At 45.0% G+C, this 27,022-nt stretch overlaps 1 protein-coding gene across 10 annotated transcripts in view; it reads right to left on the bottom strand.

The window, feature by feature from the left end:
- POLN (DNA polymerase nu) overlaps positions 1–27,022 on the bottom strand; it is a 207,820-nt gene that overhangs the window by 127,495 nt on the left and 53,303 nt on the right. For 9 of the 10 annotated variants that reach the window (XM_075570880.1, XM_075570908.1, XM_075570860.1 and 6 more), the window contains 4 exons: positions 26,460–26,650; positions 25,078–25,142; positions 15,307–15,789; positions 6,983–7,155 (listed from right to left, as the gene is read on the bottom strand). In XM_075570880.1, the coding sequence (XP_075426995.1) occupies positions 6,983–7,155; positions 15,307–15,789; positions 25,078–25,142; positions 26,460–26,650 (912 nt within the window). The remainder of the gene's footprint in view (positions 1–6,982; positions 7,156–15,306; positions 15,790–25,077; positions 25,143–26,459; positions 26,651–27,022) is intronic. The other variant, XM_075570947.1, reaches the window with a different exon arrangement.

Genomic DNA, 27,022 nt, shown 5'->3' with positions numbered 1-27,022 from the left:
AAAGGCGCATGAATGTGAAAAGGAATTTACATTTAAAAGTACAGCACATGCTCTCAATTAGCAGATATATTTTATTAGCAATTGAGATCATGTGAATTCATCTGTACAAATTAATTGTGGTACAGGAAATTATCACTGAATATATATTTGATTTTTGTAGATTTAAACCTTTAAAATCTTTAAAAAGATATATAGATTTTATGATCAAATTGTTAATTGTTTAAATGCTTTAAAAAAAATACTATCTAGCATAAAAAAATAATAGCTATGTGAAATGTTTCTGAAATCACAATAGCCATGGACGTTCCGAAACTGCTACCTACAGTAAATGGTAATTACTGTCAATCATAGCCTTGTTACAATTTTAGTAATGCATTACCTAATTCAGTGTTTTTAAACAGGGCTTCAATTAAATGTTCAGGTTATTTGAAAATTGTACCAAAAACAGAAGAATTTACAATGCATCTGTTCTCAGACAAGCTATTAGAGAGGGTTGGGGTTCCTTACAATGCATCTGAACTTAGTTGCGCTATTAGAGAGGGTTGGGGTTCCCTACAATGCATCTGATCTTAGACGCACTATTAGAGAGGATTGTGGTTCCTTACAATGCATCTGATCTCAGACGCACTATTAGAGAGGGTTGGGGTTCCTTACAATGCATCTGAACTTAGTTGCGCTATTAGAGAGGGTTGGGGTTCCCTAAAATGCATCTGATCTTAGACGCACTATCAGAGAGGATTGTGGTTCCTTACAATGCATCTGAACTTAGTTGCGCTATTAGAGAGGGTTGGGGTTCCCTACAATGCATCTGATCTCAGACGCACTATTAGAGAGGGTTGGGGTTCCTTACAATGCATCTGACCTCAGACGCGCTATTAGAGAGGGTTGGGGTTCCTTCCAATGCATCTGATCTCAGACACACTATTAGAGAGGGTTGGGGTTCCTTGCAATGCATCTGATCTTAGATGCGCTATTAGAGAGGGTTGGGGTTCCGCAGAATTTCACAATATAATTATAGGGTTCTGTAAGAGACGTGTGCAGAGTTTCATATAATGGAGACCGATTAGGGTGAAATTATATCTTGGCCTTTTTGAGCCTGTTCCTTTATCCTTGCAAAACATACAAAAATAACAACCCCCCCTCCACCCCCCCTTTGTAAGGGCTAACTTACTTCCCCAGACCTATCTGCACGACTGGAGGGATATTCCTACATACCAGCCTATCAACCCAAAGATACCTTAAGCAGGTGGCCCTCCATGTCAGTCTCTGGCAAGTTCCTGTGTCCTCTGTGTCCAGGAAATATAGGTCTCTGGGTGTCTTGATCTCAGCACACCTTTGTGCTCAAGACAGTGTCTGTGTGCAGGCTTCTCTGCTCTCCTTCTGTCAGCCCAAATGTGAGCTAATGAATCTCCCTCCTGTGTCTCACATGAGGCTTTTTACATTTCTCATTAGTCCAGTTGGAGACTAGATAATTGAGTGGCTGCAATTAACTATCTCTCTGCTGGATTCTCAGACCTCTGAGGCTGCTTTATTTAAACAGGGATAAGTCACAGTTACAGGTTCCTTAACCCCCAAAAAATTGTTTCTCGATCATGATGAGATTTTCTATGTGTTTTACGATTATGTCTTGTTCTAACATTATGTAACGGTATTTCTGGCCCGGCCTGACCCACCCAATCTCACATTGGCCCCTGTGGTCTAACCGGACCCCATTACAGTGTAGATATGCCTGATGGTGCACCTGTTGGCTACAGGACTCCTGAGTCTCCCGCATGATGGTGTGTGGGGAGGACCCGTCAAACAGGCAGCTGAGGTAGTGTGCTGAGTCTCACCTAATTCCAGTGCAGCGCCTCCACCTCACCAGGGTCCCTGCGTCCGCATGGGGATGATCCTGACGAGGAACTCCTCGGTGGTGCAACCTCCTGTGTAATCATTGAACTCTCACACACAGGGGTTTCTCTGATCAGCTCCATCTTTATTGTCACGGTGGGCATAGCTGCCCTCCACAATGGGTATATTCAGCCGATCATCTCGCCCGTGCTCCCTTTAGATAGGTATATCACCTAGATCAGGGATTCACTTATTCCCGCAGGAATCACTTATCCTGTGCCAGGTCCCTGGACACAGCCTCCCATGGAGTTACTATAACATAACTGACACTCTGATAGAAACTGGAACTCCTTCCTCAGCTCTGACTAGAGCTGGAACTCCTTCCTCCTCTCAGCAGAACTTTCTAGCAACTAACTTTTAAACACAGTGCTGTGCCTTATGTAAGCTTCTGAGGCTGACACACCTCTGACATCACTAACCATGGAGTCAGAGCATGTGACCAGTCCCAGCCATACACAGGGCACCCCACCAGGGTGTGAGGGGAAACCTCCATGATTACTGCTGGCATGCCCACACTTACCAGGCCTTACTGTCAGCAGGAGAGATGACTGTAGCCATTTTACATGACCGCTACATTCTCCCCCTGGTGAATCCCATCGTCCTCGCTGGGACCTAAATTTGTATACCTCTTTCCAGGAAGCACTGTAACGGAAAACATAATTAACATCACACAAATTTCCTCATAATGCAGTACACATGAATACAGTCATCCGCCAAGCCCGCCCCGACCAGCAGCCACAGACCCGCGTGATGCGTTAGTACCCCCTAAAAATAGTGATCTGGGTCGGGTTTCCTCACCTCCCTATTACCCATATCCAGGACCGTGACATAGTAATGCCTAGGCGATCCTCTCTCTGGCATATAGGTCACCCTATGTTTGTGAACATTTCTCCCTATGCTCCACACTCGCATCAGGGTGTCTATCCTTTCTTCCGCCTTCTTACCTACAATGGCGCTCCCCCTATTGACTAAATACAGCTCTATAGTCTCTTGGAGCCACTTTTCCCTATTGTCCTCAATTTCATCCATCAGGGGCTCCGGAACATAGGGATACTCCAACCCATGGGATTTTTTATATTTGACTATTATAGCCCTCTCCGCCCTACTGACCCTGGTCAGATCAGCATTACCTGCCCTCCCAGGTAACACCCATGATAGGGGCTCATCAGGATCGACTGGATCTGACAGTGTGTCAGGACCCATGGGCGCTATGTCTCTACGCTCCAGCTGGAACCACCTCTTCTGTAATTCCCTGTCCCTCTGCTCGGATGTAAACTCTCCCTCTTTCCACCAGAAATCTACCACGTCCTCCCGCCGGATGAGGAACCGAGTACGGTCCATCCACGCGGAGTACCCTTCAAATAGCGGGGCCCACCACCGGGTCTCCTTAAATGGGTTAGGCCCTGGTTCCCTGTCGTCGTCAAATGAAAATACCCCTGACGACCTTGTGGATCGCGAGTTGAACCACCTCGAGGACCCCGGAGCCTTTACTGCCGGTTGGGGTGCTGTATCTGCTACCCTCAATTCTCCCCCTCCCCGTGAATCGCCCTCCGTAGCGCCACTGCGCTGTCTTTCCCCAGTCCGTCTTCCCTCTCCCCCCGGTGAATTGTCCACGTACTCCAGGCTAGGCGGTGAACCCGGTGACCGTGTGATGGGGGTAGGGGTATTAACTATGGCGGGGGTTTGGGCATAGGGGCACGGAACGGGACCCCACGGGGTTGCGACCCGCTCCTGGCTGTCCGTAGACTGGTCCAAGGATGATGTCTCACCCTCCTCAGTCCTGAGATCGTCTCTCCAATTTCTGGGCCTTGTAAGTGATCGGGGACCTTCCCTCGATCGCCGAAGCGTCGCTGCTTTCTCTTCCTGGGTTCCGCTGTTGCCACCGGAAGTGACGTCCTCCCCGGAACCGGAAGCGTCGCCATCTCGCGTGGGACCCCCATGCGGGATCTCTTCCTCTATGACGACATCCGGTTGCTCCGCCGTCGCCACCGGAAGTGATGCTGTTTCTCCACGTGCGCGTTGGGCCTGGCGCGGCCCTTCCAGCGCTTCGCCGTCTGCTGCAACCAAGTAAGTAATAGGGCTGCTTGGCTTACCCGTCCGCAGGGGTGTAGGTGTCTCTCTCCCGTCTCCGCCAGGTCCTGGGATGGCGGGACTCCGTCGGTCGGATCGCCGATCTGCGGGGGACGTCCTGTCACTCACCCCACGGGGTGTCGTTCTCCCGGTATGCCTTTTCAGCTCCGTCTTTACTACCGCCAGCTCACGGAGGTCCTCGTCTGAGTAATCCCCTCGCCCGGACTTAGGGGTCTCCGGGCGGGGTGACAGTCTCTTTTCCCCGAACGCGGGGGTTGATTCAGCCGCCTCAATCGCCAGTGACCCAGCCGACTTGACCGGCTCCAGTCCCTTGTTTCCGGGACTCGCGCGGTTGATCCATAGCGCGCCCGGGGACTCGGCGGAGCGCCTTGTCACGTCCACCGGGGGGTCAGCAGGCTGTATAGGAATGAATGTGGGCATAGGCCACAGGTACAAAGTCCCGCAATGAGGGCAACGTGCCGCCGTGTTGACCGTGCCTCCGGGCAGCCCGCATTGTAGGCATAGCCCAACTACCGTCTCTGTATTTGCCACCCTCACTACTAGCACCCCGCCGGGCACTGAGTAGGGCTGTGTAGAGACCATTGTGCCCATAGTGGAGGAGCAGGCCATTCTTTGTACAGGAGCCACTTCCTGTACAGGTCTCTCCTTCTCTGTGGTTCCTCGCAACTGACTGATGGAAGTTGCTGGATCCGCCACTCCCTGCTTCGGCTCCTCCCTTCTCTGACAGAGCTGGAACCCGCCCCCAGGGGTTGCAATAATGGGCGGGTCCCACAGGGGAATATCATGCCCCTTAATTAAGGCCGCACCTCTCTCAGTCCTGGTGGGCGCGGTTAGCGTTTTCGCGCCAATTTCCCCACAAGGGTGGGGGTCTTTTCCCGCGGCTAGTTCCCGCCTTCTCCTGGCAGCCGCCCTTCGTGCAAGATAACCATCCTTTTTGCGCGGCTCTTCCACGGCCGGAACTACTTTTTGTAGTGGCGCCGTCTGAATATCAGTCCCTGGGCCCAGTGGGTGCATCCCCACAGGCCATAGTTGATAGTCACTCCCCCTGGTAGAAATCAGGGGAGGGTCCCATAAACTCAACGGTTGACTCAGCACAGGGGCTGAATTAGTCACTGTCCATCCCGGCGCAGCCATAGCTTTCGCGCCATGCCCCCCTTCAGGGCGGGGCTCTGCTGTTCGCGCCATTCCCGGCCAGCTTTTTGCAAGTCCTGCACCAGCCACATTTTCTGTAACTGTCCCATGCGGTTTCCCTAGCAAGCGGGAACCGCCATTTTGGTTGACTGTTGAGCCCAAAAAGTCCATCTGTTTGCTCTCCTCACGGGGTTCTCCCCCAATTATAACAATTTCTTCACACTCTTCAAGGGTGGCCCCTCGCTGTCCCATACAGGATAAAAACGGGGCAGCCATAGCCTTTGCTCCGCTCCAGAGCAGCCTGGTCAATGACAACTCGGCGACAGTCTGCTCTTCAGTGGGTTGCACGCCACGGGTGCCCTCCCCATCAGCCTCTGTCCGCCATTTTATGTTCTCCGCACCACGCGGATCCTCCACTCTCTCGTAACAGTTGTCGTACATGGGGCTCCACTCTGCGGGGCAGCCACCACACCGGTACAATAAAGATCAGCTTCAGATGCACCACCACATGTGTACCTTATCTAGGTGTGACCCAGTGTTGCACTACCTCAGGCTAGGCTCACTCTCTCAGTGTCTGCTGTGGCTCCTTCCTCCCAGTCTGTGCTCCCTACGGTGAGTGTCTGGAATGGGCTAGGTACTCTGGCTCTGCCATGCAGTACTTGGGGCGTCTACCTGTCTTGGTCAGCCTAGCGCAGACCCTCTCCAGGACTCCTGACCAAGTTAACAGGCTGTCCCTTCTGGCATCCTACCAACTAGCACTGCCTCAAGGTGACTCGGTCAGCTATAGCCCGGCTCCAAACCCCTCACTCCTTTCAGGCCCCTAGGTTGTCCCTGCGAACTGACAATATCCCGTCAGCCCCTGACCACCCCTAGGTCCGTCCCTACGCAGCACAAAGTGGCAGCAGACACTCTCCCTGTTTCCCAGTGTGCCTAGCTAGAGCCTGTCCTGATGACAGATCTGATCTCAGCAGCTCGCCTCCAAATGTAACGGTATTTCTGGCCCGGCCTGACCCACCCAATCTCACATTGGCCCCTGTGGTCTAACCGGACCCCATTACAGTGTAGATATGCCTGATGGTGCACCTGTTGGCTACAGGACTCCTGAGTCTCCCGCATGATGGTGTGTGGGGAGGACCCGTCAAACAGGCAGCTGAGGTAGTGTGCTGAGTCTCACCTAATTCCAGTGCAGCGCCTCCACCTCACCAGGGTCCCTGCGTCCGCATGGGGATGATCCTGACGAGGAACTCCTCGGTGGTGCAACCTCCTGTGTAATCATTGAACTCTCACACACAGGGGTTTCTCTGATCAGCTCCATCTTTATTGTCACGGTGGGCATAGCTGCCCTCCACAATGGGTATATTCAGCCGATCATCTCGCCCGTGCTCCCTTTAGATAGGTATATCACCTAGATCAGGGATTCACTTATTCCCGCAGGAATCACTTATCCTGTGCCAGGTCCCTGGACACAGCCTCCCATGGAGTTACTATAACATAACTGACACTCTGATAGAAACTGGAACTCCTTCCTCAGCTCTGACTAGAGCTGGAACTCCTTCCTCCTCTCAGCAGAACTTTCTAGCAACTAACTTTTAAACACAGTGCTGTGCCTTATGTAAGCTTCTGAGGCTGACACACCTCTGACATCACTAACCATGGAGTCAGAGCATGTGACCAGTCCCAGCCATACACAGGGCACCCCACCAGGGTGTGAGGGGAAACCTCCATGATTACTGCTGGCATGCCCACACTTACCAGGCCTTACTGTCAGCAGGAGAGATGACTGTAGCCATTTTACATGACCGCTACAATTAAAATGGCAAACATTACCCTTCCTTCTGCCTGTTAGTTGCAGTACATGACAGGAACTCACCTGATAAATTCTTGTTGTGCTTGTTGTTTCCTCCACAGAGCATCATCTCCTGCAGCTAAGTAAACATATTTATCCTCTGTAACATTTGTTTCAGCATTAATTGAATCAATAGATGGGAGGTAATTGTGCCTTTTGATTAATATAACAATTCCTTTCATTAATGCAGTTGGATCCTGTGAAAACAAATGTAAACACAATACATTATTTAATTCATAGCAAGGTACGCATTCACTAATAACAGAAACAAGTTCAAAAATATTCTTTAACTATCACTGCCCCCCTTGGTTTTAAGTAAAATATCAGACGTGTAAATCATTTTTCAGCCATTTGAATTTACATTCTTGCCTAATGTTATTTCTATGATCAACAGTACTGCCTTTTGATCTATCAGTTGCCTATATTACTCTCTGCAGCTTAAGCTATGTGAGAGAGTATTCATACCTTATTTGCACTGCCACACGGACGCAACATAGTTCCTTATTTTCCACAATGTGCCAATAATAGTTACAGATGCAGCCACGAGTATTAGAACTCTTGCCTTGGAAATTCTGGGGCAGTCTCACAGTAAATGCCGCAACATTGCTGCAACATTTCTGTGAGATTCTTAATGGCCCATCGGATTAACACAGAAGGGGTCCCTGCAGTCCCATTCAGTTTGAATGGGACTGCAGGGACCACACTCTGTGTTAATCCGATGGGCCATTAAGAATCTCACAGAAATGTTGCAGCAATGTTGAGGCATTTACTGTGAGACTGCCCCAGAATCTCCCAGAATCTCCCAGGTACAAGTGTTCTAATACTCGTGGCTGCATCTGTAGTCCCTCCTGTGACTCTGCAGATCAGAGTGTATGATTAAGGCTAAGTCCCCGGTGGAGGCTGCTGCATGCGCAGCTGGCGTCCTAGTGGCGCATGCATAGCTTAAAACCGTGATCTGCGTCTGTTGGGAGTGATCGGAGGCGTGGCCAAAACGGGGGTGATCCCACACATTGCTGCCTCTATTTCTGGTAGGAAAAGGTCCCCAACTATTTGGAAGAGGGAAGCAATAAGGAGATGTGCATAGGAATTGCACCGACACAGCTTTGCCAACAGGAGCAGGAAACATTACAGTGGCATAGTACAAACAATTTTTTTCCCTCTCATGGGTTTGAAAAAGCTACTCTGCCATTGGTCATTGGCTTGCTGCGCTCCCATTGGTCAAAGGGATCTACCCTCGTATTGGCTCCCGGTGCTCCAAGTGACCACAACACCGCACGGGAACACAATCATGTTGTATCCTGCTGGCTGATGCTCCACACCTCTGCGTGAGCCAGCACACAAGGAGACACAGGGACCTGCCACTACTGAGTTGAGTGATTGGTGTGCAGAACGAACGCCGTCATCACCACCGGGCACCCAGCCTAGGAGTATTTCATGCGCTCTGCTACACGGATGTAACATTGTTACTCCTGTGATTCATTGCAGATCTGCCTGCTTGAGAAATACCTAGCATGCTTTGCTAAACGGATCTAACACCGTTGCCTATATTACTCTCTGCAGCTCAAGCTATGTGAGAGAGTATTCATACCTTATTTACATTACCACACGGACACAACATAGTTGCTTATTTTCCACAACGTGTCAATAACAGTACAGCATTGTATTTTAAGTGTTCATTTTGACCCTCAAACTAGGGCTTACACTATTAAATACATCTATGAATGTTTGTAGCACACATTATGACACAGCGTCATATTCAATAGCATACCAGACCTAATATGCCTAGCATCTTTTCATAGACTGACTGTTTGCCTTTCCGGTTTATGTTTGTAGTATATTAACTTACAGATCGGAGTAGAAGGTTTACTATCTAGCACACCTTGCTTGGTACACCATAGCACAATTTCTACAATCTATTTTGATAGACCTATATCCATGTGCTAATATGGTATACTATAGCAGCGAGGTTTCACGCTAAAAGAAACGCTTTCTCAAGAAAGCGCTTCTTTTAGCGTGAAACACGTTGGTGCTGCCTGCCACTGAACCCTGCCTGTGACCCAGACAATCCTGCTTGTTGCTTGCCACCGAACCCTGCCTGTGACCCCGATGATCCTGCTTGCTGTCTGCTTCCGACCTCAGCTTGTGACGCCAACAATTCTTGCCTGCTCCCCATTGTTCCAGCCACCGAGGTCCTACCCGCTCCAGGAGTCTCCCCTTAACATGAGGGTTCTTGTGTAGGATTTCTTTCTTACACTAAATGTTGTTGGTTCATGTAATCAAAAGTAATAGCTCATCGATGTGGCACCTTATATCAGGTATCTTAACCCTCAGGCACCAGAAAAATTGCGGCACCTCCCATCTTCAAAGTTCGAAAACAAAGCATTTGAAGCACATGAAATGGTGTTTGTAAAAGTTGAACAAAATAATACAGCGAAGCTCCAGACCAAACAATGTGAGAATAGTCCCCTTTCATGGACCGCCATTCTTTCCCAGTCATAAATTGTGTAAGTTACTCTCAGTTAATGCATATGACGCTACACAATCACCTGGCAAGAACAAATTGCTTAACGATTAACCCCAGCTAGAGAAGCGACAACCTTCTGGTCAGTAGCCAAAGCGTAACGACACTCCAATCACCCCCCCCCCATGTTAATTCAGACTGACAGAACACTCCAGCTTTATACATCTCAGGCGTTCTTAATTATAAGACAACATGCAATTCAATAACAAATGCATTATCTTTCAGGCAACTAATAGCCCATTCTATAGGGATAAAAAAATTATATATAAACTAAATAATAAACTAATATTATGCTCCTTCCCCTTCTCCGTTTTTCCTCCTCCCCTTTTACGTATTCAGTCATTCAGATTGGCTGAAGGGGATATATTAGACGCGCGGACAGCCTCACACGTGACCCCCTGACGAAGTACGGTATTATGAAATGCGTCGAGGTCACATGAGGCTGTTCCAGCGCGGATACCCATTGTCAGAGGCAGGTGACAAGGAAGCTTGAGCGCGGTGTACATTTTCCTGAGTGTCAGTCCAGACTATAACATCAGCATCACCCTCGCTGTTCCGCTTGCCTAGCTCCACGGTCAGTCCTGTGCTCCCTCATTGTGTTTGTTTGTTTTGTGTAATTGTTCATTGTTGTTTTTTCTGTCATTGTCTTTGTTCATTTTTAGCTGCAAGGTAGTTGGTTATTGTTTGAAGTAGTGCACAGTTATTGTGTGTGCAGTGACTTATGCAGTCACGGCATGAGGTTTATGTTTCATACCGATGTGGTCTGGTTGCCTTTAGTTCCCAAATGTGACTTTTATTAAAACTGTTTTATATATTCTATGCTGGTTATTTTACATTTGTTAGGTCCATGAGACCTGTATTAAATTACTTCTGACCCACGGTGTGCTGTGTGCTTATTCTTTACCTTTTTTGTATTCTCCCTGTGCTGGTGCCAGATGGTGTCTCACAGTGTAGGATATTATACACAGAGAAGGTATGAAGTTAAAAGTGATGTATATATATATATATATATATATATATATATATATATATATATATATATATATATATATAAAAAGCAACAATGCACTCACATGTAGTGCAATGCTTCAACAGTAACTGTGTTGTCTCTGATAGCTGCAACGCAGAGGAATCCCCACTTCCGGCTGACAGGGCTGCTATACAGCTGATTAAGAGAACCAAGGATGGAGCCAAAAGTACCCACGTCCACGATAGAACAACGCGTTTCGCATAAGACTATGCTTCCTCAGGTTCCGTGATGGACGTGATTGTTCCTCGGAGGTTTAAATACCTATCAGTTGATTGTGAAATTAAATACAGCCTGATGTTAGTCTCCTTCAGAGGCTGACAAGCTACCGCTTGCAGCATAAGATTGAAGTACACAGCATGTAGATGTAGATATTAAAATTACATATTGACCAGTTTTTTCAGTCTGTGCATCCCAGTATTCTCAATCAATCCATGTATGTTTCTGTGAGGATCCCTGACGCTCGGCAGCCTCACACGTCTTCTCGCGTGCCCCCGTGCGGGGCATCAGTTGGCCGAACTTCGGTTTGGGTTCGCGCGGCGTGTGACGCAGTAGAGGTGGGCACTGGATCACATTGCGCGCTCCCGGTGTGCAGCGCACGCACGTGACGCGCGCGCGATCTCCCGAGCTCCATGGCAACAATCGATCTGCTTTAACAAGCTGCAGCTGAGCTTCAATCGCACCACCTATCACAGGCTCCCACGGAGACCGCGTCTCCGCTGCGCCCCCCATGGGGATTGGCCCAGCCCCGTATATATGCTCAGCTGAGCCACAGGCTCATTGGCTGAGAATAGATTGTGTTACAGTGTTTACCACTCCTGTCTTGCCTCGCTCCAGTTTGTGCCTTGCTTCTAGTTAACCCTTCGTGTACCGACCCGGCTTGCTCCTGGACCATCTGCTTTCTGGAACTCTGACCCTCCTCTCCTCTCCAACCCAGACCACGGCATTGCACCTCGACCATCCTGCACTCTCCAAACCCGACCTTGACAAGTATTAACGACTACCCTGACCTCTCTACCCCAGACACGGCTAGCATGACTACTCTACACTCCAGTTAACTTAATGTGATTTGTGAACGGCGCTAACACACCAATAAGTGAATAAAGTGCAGTATACTTTAAATAAGTGAAAAAGGTGATCTCTAATAAATTTCTCAACCTTCCAGGAATATGTATAGATTCCTTTACGAGATAGCTTGTCCAGGGTAGGAAGGGAGCGACGATATCAGGGATACACCAAAAAAATAAAAAACATATAATAGTGCAATATATCAAGACCGCTTGGATAGCAGGAAAGCTTGGCTCTTTAGAAATGCCTACTTACAGCAGGTCAGATAAAAAACAGCATTTTCTACACCACTGGTAGAGATGGGTCTTAATCTTCTAAACCAGGACAGGTTTTCAGCAGGGAGTATACTCAGATCCGCTCTCAGACAGGAGATAGTGTATGATGAATGTCATGCAAAACAAAGGCAGACCATGGTACAGATCGATATAAAATATGTATTGGAAAAAACAATAAAAGCATAGGAATCGTACTCACAATAAGTACATTAGACATGTACACATAACGTTTTCTTTGAGGCAGGGAGGTGCCGGACCCGTGTGGTACAACTCAGCTGCTCTTCACCACTACTCGCATCAGACCGTGTGGAAGCTGGCGTCTGACGTCACATCCGGTACGGCGGTGACGACGTCCGGTCCGGTCGAGGAGCTTTGGGGGCAGGCAGTGAGGGAACTCGGCACTTCGGGAGCCTTCAGTTCAAAGGCAGCTGCAATTGTGACTGGCTCTACGCGTTTCGTTATCAATGACAACTTCCTCAGGATGTGATGTCAGACGCCAGCTTCCACACGGTCTGATGCGAGTAGTGGTGAAGAGCAGCTGAGTTGTACCACACGGGTCCGGCACCTCCCTGCCTCAAAGAAAACGTTATGTGTACATGTCTAATGTACTTATTGTGAGTACGATTCCTATGCTTTTATTGTTTTTTCCAATACATATTTTATATCGATCTGTACCATGGTCTGCCTTTGTTTTGCATGACTTTCATCATACACTATCTCCTGTCTGAGAGCGGATCTGAGTATACTCCCTGCTGAAAACCTGTCCTGGTTTAGAAGATTAAGACCCATCTCTACCAGTGGTGTAGAAAATGCTGTTTTTTATCTGACCTGCTGTAAGTAGGCATTTCTAAAGAGCCAAGCTTTCCTGCTATCCAAGCAGTCTTGATATATTGCACTATTATATGTTTTTTAATTTTTTGGTGTATCCCTGATATCGTCGCTCCCTTCTTACCCTGGACAAGCTACTCTACACTCCAGACATGATCCCTGTGTCTGTGGCTGGTGTGTTCATACTCCCATCTCAGTACAGGGGTCTCGTCTTGTTTGTGGTGAGCACAGCGTAACAGTTTCAAATGTGTGGCACACCATGATGATAAACATATGGATCTAAAACATGAGATTAACAGTGGTAGAAGACAGGTATCAGTGATGGAGCACCCAGAATACAGAGAAATATCTATTAAAATTGCACAATAGCAAGTCTTTTAATCTGTATATGCCAGTATGCTTGATCAATCCATGTATGTTTCAAATATATTACAGCATGGAAATAAACGCTTATATCTAAAACATCATGAGATTGATAATAGTTGTGCTAAGGATCAAATAAGTATCTATAGTGCAAATCTGATCTAATGGTAGAACAATAAATGGTGCACCTAAGAGAACCATATGTAAGAATATAAAGTATCTCAAGGTTCATGCACCAGTGTTTGGACAAGTGAACTAGAAGGTGGTGTATTTCCCATGATACAATCTATGTTTCAATGCATAAATTGCGTTAGGTGCATGAACATAATGTGGGAACATGTACTCATAGTCTAGGTAGGACTCGGGCTGGTAAGTCATGTGTACCATGACAACCTACAGACCCCAAATGAAAATTACCCATCGGGACATAGTCAATGTCTTGAATCCCATATCTTGCACACTAGAAAAATGGTGTAATGTTGTTTTTCAACAAAGTTATGCATATCTGATTAAAATTATGTACACATACAATGTCACAATTTAAAATTAGGATGCACATAGTAAAGAAGGCGGTGATGGCCGATATGATCTGTGGAAGATCAAAACAAGTGTTAATTACCCACTACTAACATCAGAAATGATCACAATAAGCGGCGGTGGGCCACATAACTAGAGAAAGGGGAAATAATGGGAATGTAAAATTATTTAAAAATAGAGAATAGAAAGTGGAAAATGGATTATCGGCAATGGGAGTTTGCCTAAAGGTGGTATGATGGACCAAAGTGTACCATTTTTAAATAAAAGCCCCAATCAATATTTAGGCCATGTGGTCCCAGGGTCTTCAGCCTGTATATCCAAAATGTTTCCCTTTGGGAAAGTTTGAGTAGTCTTTCTCTGCCTCTCCAATTTGGGGGTCTGAATTCTATTCCTCTGAAGGTCAAACCAACGAGATTGCCAGCATGTACCATACTAACATGTATTGATACATTATGTGTTAGGAGTTTCTTCCTTATATTGCCCATGTGCTCCCGTAGGCGGACTCTAAGGGGTCTTGCGGTGCGTCCCACATACTGGAGTCCACATGGGCACAGCAGTACTCTAGATATACTATATGTGTCATTTTGCAGTTCAGATATTGATTAGTTAGGAAATTTTCTCCTGTAGAGTGTGAAGTAAATTTAGATTTTTCAGTCGATCCATGTGTGCAGGATTTGCACATTAAGCATTTTTAGAATCCCATAGGTTTCTGAAGCCAATTGGTGGACGTTATTGTCCCTGTAGTTTCGAACACATTTGGTGCCAATTTTGCTTTGATATTAGGGGCTTCTATAAAAATCACTTTCGAGCGATCAGAGACATATCCACTCAACATGGATCCTTTTTGATCAGGTGCCAGTGCTTGTCAACAATACTCCTGATCTTCCCCGCATCTCTGTTGTATTTTGTGATAAAAGGAATGTTGTACTCATTTTGTGTTAGATTTCACCTTGGGCACAAGCATTTTGTCCCTATTGAGCATGTTCGCCCTTGTAACTGTTTCTTCTATGTTATCTGTTTTGTATCTCCTCTTGATAAATCTTAATGGTTTTACCAATTGTTTCTCTAGGACAATGGATGAGTAATAGTTTTTTTCCCAAAATCTTCAGTACCAGCAATGTCTTTCTAGCCCCTTGTGGTCACCCATCGTCACACATATTCTTGGTGCCAATCCCTCCCATAGGTGTCTTGTAGAGTTGATACTGTACATAACACACATTTTTTTCCTTGTATAGCGCGGACAGCACTGTATAGCAGTCGATAAAGGAAGCCTCCTTTTAAGGCTAATGTGAAAAATAGGCTTGTTTGAAAGACGATCATCATTTTTGATGATCATAATTGTTATTTACATATGTTTGTTTATATATATTGACATTTTACACAGACATTACGATATTGGTATACTTGGCATTAGTATGGTAGAATCCCTGATAATACGGCAAAACGGTTTGTTATTTATTAGCTGTGTTCAATTGTGTTCTATTACAGTTCTTTAATACAACAGACAAAGACATTTGGTATTATCTGAACTTTGGAACAGCCATAGACAAAGTACTAAAGGTCTCCATATATTTCTGTTGGCATGTGCAAATCCATAGCCAGGATATCAGCAGCTCCATATTTTTGAACATATCTGAAAAAAGGTTTGTTTGAGATCTGAAGACTTTAATCTACACAGGTCATAATAAAACAGTCTTTAAACATGCATATTATTATGAAAAATACTAACCTTGACTGTGCTAAGTTGTGATGATCCATCCTGAAACACCATAGTTAATATTAGGGCTCTTGCTTGTTTTGTCTCTTCTAGCAATCTACACTGTTCTTCCTGTCCCATAGACCTAGTGTCACATAATTGTGTTTGATCACACTTGACAACCTCGTTGTTACACTTGTGTAGACGTTTACTTGTTTCACTTCTTTCTGGAAAACAATGCTCTGGCATTTGTGAAGAGGAATCCCATTTTAATGGTTTCTGTGCAAAACTCAAGAGCTTCCTTTCGTCTTCACTGACATGGCAAATATTGTCCACTACAGAAAGTCCAGCTCTCTTCTTCTGAATTTGTATATCCGATTTCTTACTTACTGAACTTACACAGCCCAAAGGTTGTAACTGCTTTGGACAGATCATATTATCTGTTAGTCTCACAATACCTGTAGTTAAAAGTTTTGAAAACACTTCAGGTGTCCTCATTGATGTAGCTACTGTAGCCTGCAGGAAACAAATGAGAAAGATATAATAGTAAGATTTTCCAAATGACACCACTCAAGCATCAATTTGTACTCAGTGTTGTCTATATACTGTATTAATGAGGCAAGCTCATCCACCTCATCTGATCCCTTCATCAGGCATTATGATAGGGCTAGGTTAGCGATTCCCCAAAATGATCCGTATGTACACATTAATTTATTAAAGAAATGTTAACATATGTATTTTCTTTGACCTGATGAATTAATTATGTCACTCATTTTTTTTTAATACATTATGGCATGCCTCATTTAGACTTTGGGAATGCAGATTCTTTCAGTGTATAAACTATGCAAACAAAAAGCGTTATACGGTACATTATAACAACAGATAAGACTAGAAATGAGGGTCAAAACGTTAAATAAAATGTACTACTTCTGAGAAGTTTTGTGCACGCATATAGACCAGACATATAAGCACGTGAGCTGTATGAGAGAACTGTGTAACTAGTACAATGTTTGTTAAATATAAATATACTTAGCTCACATAGGGGCCGATCCACAAAGTTCTGTTAAACTATTTATCAAGATGTTTGTAACAACACTCCTAACACCCATCCACGACGGTTATTAACATTACGATGCCCTCGAGTTAACCAGTAAAATATCATATTGCTAACTTTTGATGGACGTTAGGCTTACCCATATGCAAATGAAATGCCAATGAGCCGTTAGCCTACCATCGCATATCCACAAACCTCTGTTCAGGTTAGCACATGGAAATAACGTTATGACAGATAGGTCATACCTAAACTTGCCGTTAGTCACAGCCAGACCATGATTATCAGAACGTTATTTCTTTGAAAAGCCTATAATAACAAAGGGATGAAAAAAAGTGGTACTCTAATATATTATTTGGTTATGACACATAGCACTTTCCATTGAAAACGTAATAAGTGTCACACCAAGATATATATTAACAATTATTCAGAAACAAATCATGTGAGACAGTATAATTTAGGTTGTAATAAACTATATAATGTTTTAAATTTGCGTAAAGTTCATGTAGGATATGTTTCTTTTTCTATGATATATTACATAGTATATTGTGTACTAAAGTATGTGTCCAATTAATTGACAAGTATTTTTTTTAGAATACTTACAAAGAGACATAAATAGGTAACTAAATATTTATTAAGAAGCACTGTGAAAGGGACATAATATAGAACCACAAACTGTAAAATAAATAAGGGCAAATAGTAATTCACCCCCGCAAAATCTGTTACCAATTTAGGTAACGTTACGTTATTTGCCTTGATTTAACAGAGCTCTGTGGATTTACTGTACCCCATGATTTGCAGTTTAAGCTATTTTGAAAGACATGTTAACTGTTCCAAAAGACACATGTATTGCTCTGGAAAAACAGTCAAGTTATTTTAGAAAGTTTCACAAGATTTGTGATTCATAGCGAGAATGCCAAATAAATCTGTGGATCTCATAGTACGAGTCAGTCACACAGCATCAGGTTAAATAAAAGAAATAGCTGACACTACAGGGAACTGGTACCAAGAGTTCATTGATTTATTAATAAAATATATCAGGACAAAATACCTCTCGTTTTAAATTATGTCCTGGGAACAGAATATTGTGATGACAACGTTAAATATTCCAGTTACAAACATGTTTAAAGTATGAAACAGCAGAAGTCTTGAAAGATCTTTAACAAGAGACGGTTGTGAAAGACTCACTTAAATTGTTCCAGAAGTGAGATGCCCAGTAAGAAAAGGAAGATTGACCGGTTTCTTTATTGAATCTTCTGGAGGTGGATCTTCAGTAATGCAAGTGCTGTGTACAGTAGTGTTGAGAAGTCTGCTCAGATAATTGGGTATCTTGTTCAGAAAGTATTTGAACAAGAAAAATGTACCTAGCATCTGGACTATGGGAATAATCATCCTAGTCCTGTTACTATATCGCAATGATGGATGTTGTAGTAATTTTATTAAATAAAACAGGATATTGAGTTGAATATCAAGTTTTCTGAGGCTGCTGGAAAATGCATGCGGCTCTATAGTCAATAATTGGCATTAGCATCTGTGGTGCAACGTTGAAGGCGTGTTCATTGTTGTAGCATACGACTGTTAAACAAACACACCACCTACATAGTTCTATGAGAAGATCAAAGCTTGGTCATTAAAAACATTTTTTCCTATTAAGATTAAAGCTGCAAAACTAACCAAAAATTTGAGAAACAGGGATGCACTGACCCTTTGTTTCTGTTTTTCCGTTTGTACTGTACTTGTGCAGCAAGGCTCTATGCTGTGTGTTTTGTTTGCATGCAGTGACATACAGTACTGAAACTCTGTTGAAATAGTTTACCCTTTATTTATTTATAAAAATGTTTTACCAGGAAGTAATACATTGAGAGTTACCTCTCGTTTTCAAGTATGTCCTGGGCACAGAGTTATAACAATACATGGTTACATTAAAAGAACAGAAGTTATACAGTCAATTCACCGACATTTCATGCATAGATAGTCGGAAAATGGGGTACAGGGGATAAAAGGGCTGGTGAGTTTCAGATTGAAATAAAGAAGCTTTAACATCACCAAACAGCAGCAAACGGCTCACACCCTTTGGCTGCCCTACAGCTGCGCCAAAGGCTGTCCGCCTTTGGGGCAATGCAGATGTACACTGAAGGGGTTTAGGTTAAATGCAGCTGTGAAAACAAAGTTCTTTGTTCTCTTGGTTCTTTAAAATTCCAGTGGGTGCGGTTGACGTTCCACAAAGTACAAGCAAATATTAACCCATAGCATGCTGGTCCTGTGCAGAGGGGAACAGTTCTTGGGGAGCCCATCAAGCGTCCACCTTTGGAGCGACGCAGATGTACACTGAAGAGGTTCAGGTTGAATGCAGCTGTGAATACAAAGTTCTTTGTCCTCTTGGCTCATTAACATGCCAGGCATGGTGCTCAAACTTGTTCCTCAAGGGCTACCAACAAGCAAGATTTTAAGTAATTTTTACTGACTCGCCCGTGCTGATGCAGGGATATCCTTAAAACATGACTGGTTGGTAGGCCTTGAGGATCAACTTTGAGCTCCACTGCCTTATACACTTGCAGTACTTGCAAACTGGATTGAGCCAATCATATATATCATAATCATATATTTTTTTCCCAGGTAAGATGCTTTGCTGCATTTGTGGATACAGTACACGTGTTGGTGATTAACAGATTATCTTCGGTACTATAACATTTTAGTTAAGTATATAATGGTATCCCGCACACACTATAAATGTAACTGGGGCAGGCCTGTTTACAAGAGCTAGACCTGTTGGGTGTTCACCAGGCAGTGGTTAATCTCTGCCTGGAGGAAGGTGGTGACTACTAACTAGCCCAGCTGAGTCAATCAAGAGGTTTAAAAGGCAGTAAAGAGAACTGTTTCTCTGGCTCTCCCTGGTCTGTGTACAGACCACACGTGTAAATCATTGACCCCCAAGGGACACCAGGGAGTGCAGGTCATACCCCTGTGTCATTGATGCCAAGGGACACCAGGTCTATATAGACGTATATGGACTTTCATACGCTGGGAGGCTGAACTTTGGCCTAGGAAATTCCTATTCTTTATATTGCTGACCTTGTTTTTTGCTGCACCTTGGCTCAGGAAAAGCCTGTGTTTTTGTTTATTGCACTTTGGTGAAATACCAGCCTACATTTATTTTTCCAAAAGCAAGTCTCCTGTTTTCACCTCTGCACGCTTCTCCTACAGCAAACAAAAACTCTGTAAGAGACCAAGACAGTAAAAGCAAATAATAATAATTTGTACTCATTGTGCCACATTTTCACAATATGAAGTAAAGACATGGCAGAAAAACAAATCAAGGAGCTGTCATATAAAGCTAAAGACATGAACAATAGTGAGTAGAAATACTTTCCACGGCTCTCAAACTAATAAGTACACAGACAAAATAAGGCTGGTAACATGTAATGGTAATGTAAGATCTAGCTGAAACTGGTGGGTGCTGGCCTGAAGATGTGGTCAGCCCCTGAAAAGTTGCCCCTCATACATTTTTCTGTAAATACTATTTTGTTGTGGAGTGCCTTGTTTTTCTGCTGTTCCAGTTATTTTTCCTTTATTCTCTCTCTCTTTTTTTTTTTAAAGCTAGATTTTACGTTACCAATACAGTACGTGTCACCAGCCTTGTTTTTTCTGTGTGCTTATGTGTTTTAGAGCTGGGGATAAGTATTTTTACTCACTATTGTTCGTGTCTTTATCTTCATATGACAACTCTATGATTTGTTTTTTCTGTCATGTTTTTACTTCTTATTGTGAATACGTGGCACAATGTGTAAACATTCATTTGTTTGCTTTTACTGTTTTTGTCCCTTACAGAGTTATTGTTTATATTGAGCGTGGGATACAATTTGTAATAATAATAGTAGAAACCAGCCGTATAATGCCAGAAGATATTCAGTATTTCAATCAACGTAGCACACCAGAGGTTAATTTGAGTTACTAGTTACAGCTTAAAAATACATGTATTGTTTTTATGGCAAGTCAAGCCACTGACCATGCCTACTTTTATGTATTGGTCCAGAAGTGAGGTTATCTGGGGTCATACCTGGTTTTAGGAAATTGTGAAGTCACAAATCTCTCTGACAGTAGAAATGAACAACAACCCTTTCAATATAACTTTAAAGAGATTCTTTGATGGTCTGGGAATACCAGACAGTGTGGCCAGGAAGATAGTTCACAGAATGCATTAAATGTACTAAAAATGAAATATCATGGCTGCAACAACGATTCACGAGAATTACAGATGAATCTTTGTAATAGTTGCCATTAGAAGAATTAAATGATACCAAACACTTCAGGATCGTGAGAATGCAAAGGTCAGATATCCATTTGTTGCTCAAATTTAGGAGTAAACCTGTCAAAAATAGTCTCTTTACATGCAACAAACTCACCCGAACATATTGATTTCTCAACTTTCATGCTCCAATTATCTCTTTGGAAGGAATCTGAGACATGTTATGTGGTACAGTATAGGATTTCTTTTTTAAGAAACTGAAACACAATCCCTGCAAGCTCTAACCCCAGAAGCCACTACATGAGATACTGTATATATATTTGTGTCAAAAGGAGTGCTACTGAGCGTGGCCAAATGTATACAACAAAAGACAAAAATACCCAATGCTACATCCAATGTGACAAAATACAGCTAAACCCCGTTATAACGCGGTCCTCGGGGTCCACCCCGAGACCACCGCGTTACTAACGGGGTCGCGCTAATTTTAAAAAAAAAAATGGCCGCCGCATCAGTGCATATTTACCCCGCGGTCCCGGCTTCCCCCTGTCACCGCGTGACAGGAGATGGGAGGGGGGATTCCCCTCCGGCTTCAGCTTCCCCTGTCACCGCGGGACAGGAGATGGGAGGGGGGATGCCCCTCCGGTTCCGGCTTCCCCTGTCACCGCGGGACAGGAGGGGGGATTCCCCTCCAGCTTCAGCTTCCCCTGTCACCACGGGACAGGAGATGGGAGGGGGGATTCCCCTCCGGTCCGGCTCCCCCCCGCCGCAGCACAGGGCCCTCGCGCCGCAATACAGGGCCCCCTGGCCCTGCCGTAGCGCAGGGTCGTCCTGCCCCCCCCCCATGCCCCCCCCGCGCTGCACCGGGCCATCCCACCAGCCCCCGCAGCATCGGGGGCCCCCGCAGCCATCATCCCCCTCCACCGCAGCACCACCCCCACCGGCACGCCCCCCCCCCCTGCAGCCACATGCCTCACCAATCATCCCCAAGGTAAGGCTGATTTATGTATATGTGTAGTGTGTGTGTGTGTGTAGTGTGTGTCAGTGTGAGCAGTGTGTGAGCAGTGTGTGTGCAGTGTGCAGTGTGTGCAGTATGAGCAATGAGCAGTGTGTCAGTGTGTGCAGTGTGAGCAATGAGCAGTGTGTGTGCAGTGTGCAGTGTGTGTCAGTGTGAGCAGTGTGTGTGCAGTGTGAGCAATGAGCAGTGTGTCAGTGTGTGCAGTGTGAGCAATGAGCAGTGTGTGTGCAGTGTGCAGTGTGCGTCAGTGTGAGCAGTGTGTGTGCAGTGTGAGCAATGAGCAGTGTGTCAGTGTGCGCAGTGTGAGCAATGAGCAGTGTGTGTCAGTGTGAGCAGTGTGTGTGCAGTGTGAGCAATGAGCAGTGTGTCAGTGTGTGCAGTGTGAGCAATGAGCAGTGTGTGTGCAGTGTGCAGTGTGTGTCAGTGTGAGCAGTGTGTGTGCAGTGTGAGCAATGAGCAGTGTGTGTGCAGTGTGCAGTGTGTGTGCAGTGTGTCAGTGTGTGCAGTGTGAGCAATGAGCAGTGTGTGTGCAGTGTGCAGTGTGTGTGCAGTGTGTGTGTAGCGCAGGGTCGTCCTGCCCCCCCCCCCAACCCATGCCCCCCCGCGCTGCACCGGGCCATCCCACCAGCCCCCGCAGCATCGGGGGCCCCCGCAGCCATCATCCCCCTCCACCGCAGCACCACCCCCACCGGCACGCCCCCCCCCCCTGCAGCCACATGCCTCACCAATCATCCCCAAGGTAAGGCTGATTTATGTATATGTGTAGTGTGTGTGTGTGTGTGTAGTGTGTGTCAGTGTGAGCAGTGTGTGAGCAGTGTGTGTGCAGTGTGTGCAGTATGAGCAATGAGCAGTGTGTCAGTGTGTGCAGTGTGAGCAATGAGCAGTGTGTGTGCAGTGTGCAGTGTGTGTCAGTGTGAGCAGTGTGTGTGCAGTGTGAGCAATGAGCAGTGTGTCAGTGTGTGCAGTGTGAGCAATGAGCAGTGTGTGTGCAGTGTGCAGTGTGTGTCAGTGTGAGCAGTGTGTGTGCAGTGTGAGCAATGAGCAGTGTGTCAGTGTGTGCAGTGTGAGCAATGAGCAGTGTGTGTCAGTGTGAGCAGTGTGTGTGCAGTGTGAGCAATGAGCAGTGTGTCAGTGTGTGCAGTGTGAGCAATGAGCAGTGTGTGTGCAGTGTGAGCAATGAGCAGTGTGTGTGCAGTGTGCAGTGTGTGTGCAGTGTGTCAGTGTGTGCAGTGTGAGCAATGAGCAGTGTGTGTGCAGTGTGTGCAGTGTGTGCAGTGTGTGTGCAGTGTGTGTGCAGTGTGTGTGCAGTGTGTCAGTGTGTGCAATGAGCAGTGTGTGTGCAGTGTGCAGTGTGTGTGCAGTGTGCAGTGTGCAGTGTGAGCAATGAGCAGTGTGTGTGCAGTGAGTGTGTGCAGTGTGTGCAGTGTGCAAAAAAAACGGGAGCCACGGGAAAACCGCGTTATAACCGAATCGCGGTATAGCGAGGCGCGTTATAACGGGGTTTAGCTGTACATAGTTAAATACTTTAGTGTTGGTATTCTCATGAGTAAGGGTCATTTAGTTAAACTTTGTGTGTCAATTCTCATTTACCTCTGCAGAGGAGGGAGAATGGCCTCAGTGGACCTATACTCCCTGGGTTTAAGCTCACCCCTCACCACTTTTTAAGTAGCAGGTTTTTCCATGTTTCTGTGCAGGACAGGTCCACTGAGTCCATTCTCCCTCCAGCAGAGGTAAATGAGCATTCTCACAGGTAGTGTTAGGACCTGCATACTGGTCATGCCGTGAAGTGGCTGCAGGCTTATAACGCTTTGGCCAAAGGGTTAAATTACCCATTCTTATGAGAACACTAACATTGAAGTATTTAACTATGTATTTTGTCACATTATATGTAGCATTGCGTATTTTTGTCTTTTATTTTAAGAAAGATTCTGCATATACAGTATTGTACTATGTTTTTGTAATCTTTTCCTGTAACCAAAGCAGTGCACTTTTGTATATTAAATCTAAAATTGAATATGTAACGACTTTAGACTCTGATTGAACTTTGCACGTTTTGAAAAGTTGGTACAAGAGATTTGTGTGTGCTAATTACATATTTTGTTTAGTGTTTAGTAAACAGGGACTAAAGACTCTGCAAGTGAATCTTGCTATCTCTTGGGTGATGGCAGCAATCAGGTCTGCCGACAGGGGGAGACAGGTGTCCCGGGCCCGCTGGCAGCCTGCATGACTCTATCCCTCTGTCCAACGCCGACGGGCCTCTCTGACGTCAGCGCCCCGGAAGTAGGCTTGGCTCTGCTTCCGGCACGCGACTGCATGAGAGGGAGGCCTGTCGGAAGCTCTGCGTGGGACAGAGAGATAGAGCCATGCAGGCTGCTGCTGAGTGGAGAGCCAGGGCCTGGCCGCAAGAGGACCGGCAGCCGGGTCTGGCCAGAGGTCGGGCCCAACTTGTATCACCAGCCGGCGTGCCCCCACAGCCACTGGACCCAGCCTGATCACAAGGTAAGTCTTTTTATTAAATATGTATTGGGGGGGTGGAGGTCTTTTTAGTATGTATTGGGGGTGGGGGTCTTTTTTTTATATGTTCTGGGGGCATGGGGGTCTTTTTGATATGTACTGGGGAGGTGGGGTCTTTTTAATATGTATTGGGGGGGTGGGTGTATTTTTAATATGCATTGGGGGAGGGGGTGTATTTTTTAATATGGGGAGGGGGTGTATTTTTTTAATATGGGGTGGGGTGTATTTTTTAACATGGGGTGGGGGTGTATTTTTTTTATATGGGGAAGGGGGTGTATCTTTTAATATGTATTGGGGGGTGGGGGGTGTATTTTTATTATGTTTGGGGGTGGGGTTGTATGTATTTAGGTGGGTGGGCTTTTTGGTATGTATTTTGTGGGGAGATTGAGTGAGAGTGGGGTAATTGACGGAAGGTGGGGGTGAGTGAGAGGAGAAGGGGGGAGGGAGTGACGAAAAGAGTGAGGAAACGAGGGAGTAAGAGTGAGACGCAGGGGAGAGAAATGCATGCGAGGTGAGAAGGGGTAAGTGAGGAAGAGGGAGTGAGACGGAGGGGAGAAATACATGGAAAGAGTGTGGGAAATAGAGGGGGCTCATGAGGTGTGAAATGGGGGGGGGCTCGCAATACCGCCGAGGGTGGAGGGGGCCGAAAGTAACTCAAGTCCTGGGCCCCGGGTAATCTGTCGGCAGCCGTGGCAGCAATCTAAGATATATTGTGATGATCAGCTTGATAGCCGTGTGTATTAACCCTTGTCATATATGCAAGTCACCTGCTCACAGGTGTGCCAATCGTGAAGCCATTATACTCTTGTTAGTTTTTTTAGTTTCCGTGCACCTCTCTTTAATTTTTGAAATTTAATGTATTAAGGTATTGCTGATTTCCCTATTGAGTAATTGTATAACATTTTAGTTGTCCACAAAAAAAAGTGTATTTCATTTTAATGAGATTTAATTGCTTGATAATGTGTTATTGTGACTTACCTTATCATTTTTCACATTATCTGCAATGCAGAACATATCCTGGTGAGAAATTCCTGACATGTTGTCTGTAATAAAGGGCAAATGGGAATATTATTGAAAGTCTCATAATAATATATCAGATATAAATATTCATATAGATAGTGGGTACATTCATCCAACAAAATAGGTCCCACAAAGAACCCAAAAAGTATGGGGAAAACAAACTCCAAGCGGGAGTCCTGCACACCATTAAGGCTCAGATGCACAAAGTTCTGTTAATTCAGGGCAAATAATGTGACGTTACACACATAGGTAAAGGACATTACTTTCCCTGAGTTTAATGGGTATCCACTAAGCTAACTATACGCTGCTGCCAGAATCACTCTACTCTTTCCTAGATTTGTCTCAGCATCTCCCCCATGAAATCCCTCTCCTGGCTTCCGATCAAATCCCACATCTCACACTCCATTCTTCTCCTCACTTTTAAAGCTTTACACTCTTCTGCCCCTCCTTACATCTCAGCCCTAATTTCTCACTATGCACCATCCAGACTCTTGCGTTCTTCTCAAGGATGTCTTCTTTCTACCCCCTTTGTATCTAAAGCCCTCTCCCGCCTTAAACCTTTTTCACTGACTGCCCCACACCTCTGGAATGCCATCCCCTCAGTACCCGACTAGCACCCTCTCTATCCACCTTTAAGACCCACCTTAAGACACACTTGCTTAAAGAAGCATATGAATTACACTGTGGATAATACTGAACACACGATACATAAAGCTTGGCCCCCTGCAGATGCACTTACCAGAACTCCCTCCTACTGTCTCTGTACGTTCTCCCCACCTACCAATTAGACTGTAAGCTCCTCGGAGCAGGGACTCCTCTTCCTTAATGTTACTTTTATGTCTGGAGCACTTATTCCCATGACCTGTTATTTATATTATCTGTTATTTATTTGATTACCACATGTATTACAACTGTGAAGCGCTATGTACATTAATGGCGCTATATAAATAAAGACATACAATACAATACAAAACCAGCATCCGTTAGTTATCTCATTAGAATAGGCTTAACAGCATGTTAAGCTAACGCAAGGCAGTGATAACTTCAATCTGCTGTGCTTAAATAGAGAAAATGGAGACTTCGCCTCTCACCCACACTTTTCTGAGGCGGCTGCCCACTAATCATGTTCGCATGCCAAGGTCACATGTGACATCATTGCGCATACGCCATAAGCAAGGTTGCATTGCCATAGAAACATGGAATGCAACACCACCAATATACCACCCCACTGTATCTAAAACTGACTAATATTGTCCACATTATAAATTAAGCATCAATCAAATCATTGTTGCATATTCTTTTAATTACCAATGTTTGCTTACTACAGTAGATCTACTTACCAAGCGTTTTTAAACAATTCTGTGGATGATATCTCCCTTTTAAATCAATGGCTAATGGCTCATACTGGTCTAGCTCAGCTGAAGTGTTTTGCATTTTGTTATTCTTGTGATCCCACAATGTCTCCAGAATTAGGTCATTTGAAGATTTGTTGTATCCTCCTGGTTGCATATTCATCGAATAAAAAAGCTCTCTATAAAAAAAGAAAAGAGAAAAGCACATCATCATTATAAGAATGACTTTGCTTTGATATTAAATCAGTAACATAAACGATTCTAAGATTAATATTACATACAGAATAATATCAATCTCACATTTTTTCACTGTCTCTATGCAAGAAGGTTCTTTGTTAAAAAAAGATGAACCAGCAAAAGTGGAGTTCATATAAGTCGCATTTGAAATAGAAAAGTCATCAAACGTTGAACTAAGCCCTCAATGTGACTAGCTACAAATTATTTGGTTCATCCCTGATGCTAATTCAAGATGACATATCTTTGGAATTTACTTTGGACTCAGAAGATATACAATATTAAACTTTGGCTTCACTTGACCTTGGAGACACATT

Source organism: Ascaphus truei, chromosome 1 (genome assembly GCF_040206685.1).
Source record: "Ascaphus truei isolate aAscTru1 chromosome 1, aAscTru1.hap1, whole genome shotgun sequence".
Taxonomy (NCBI): Eukaryota; Metazoa; Chordata; class Amphibia; order Anura; family Ascaphidae; genus Ascaphus; species Ascaphus truei.
This window is presented reverse-complemented; position numbering and strand designations above follow the sequence as displayed.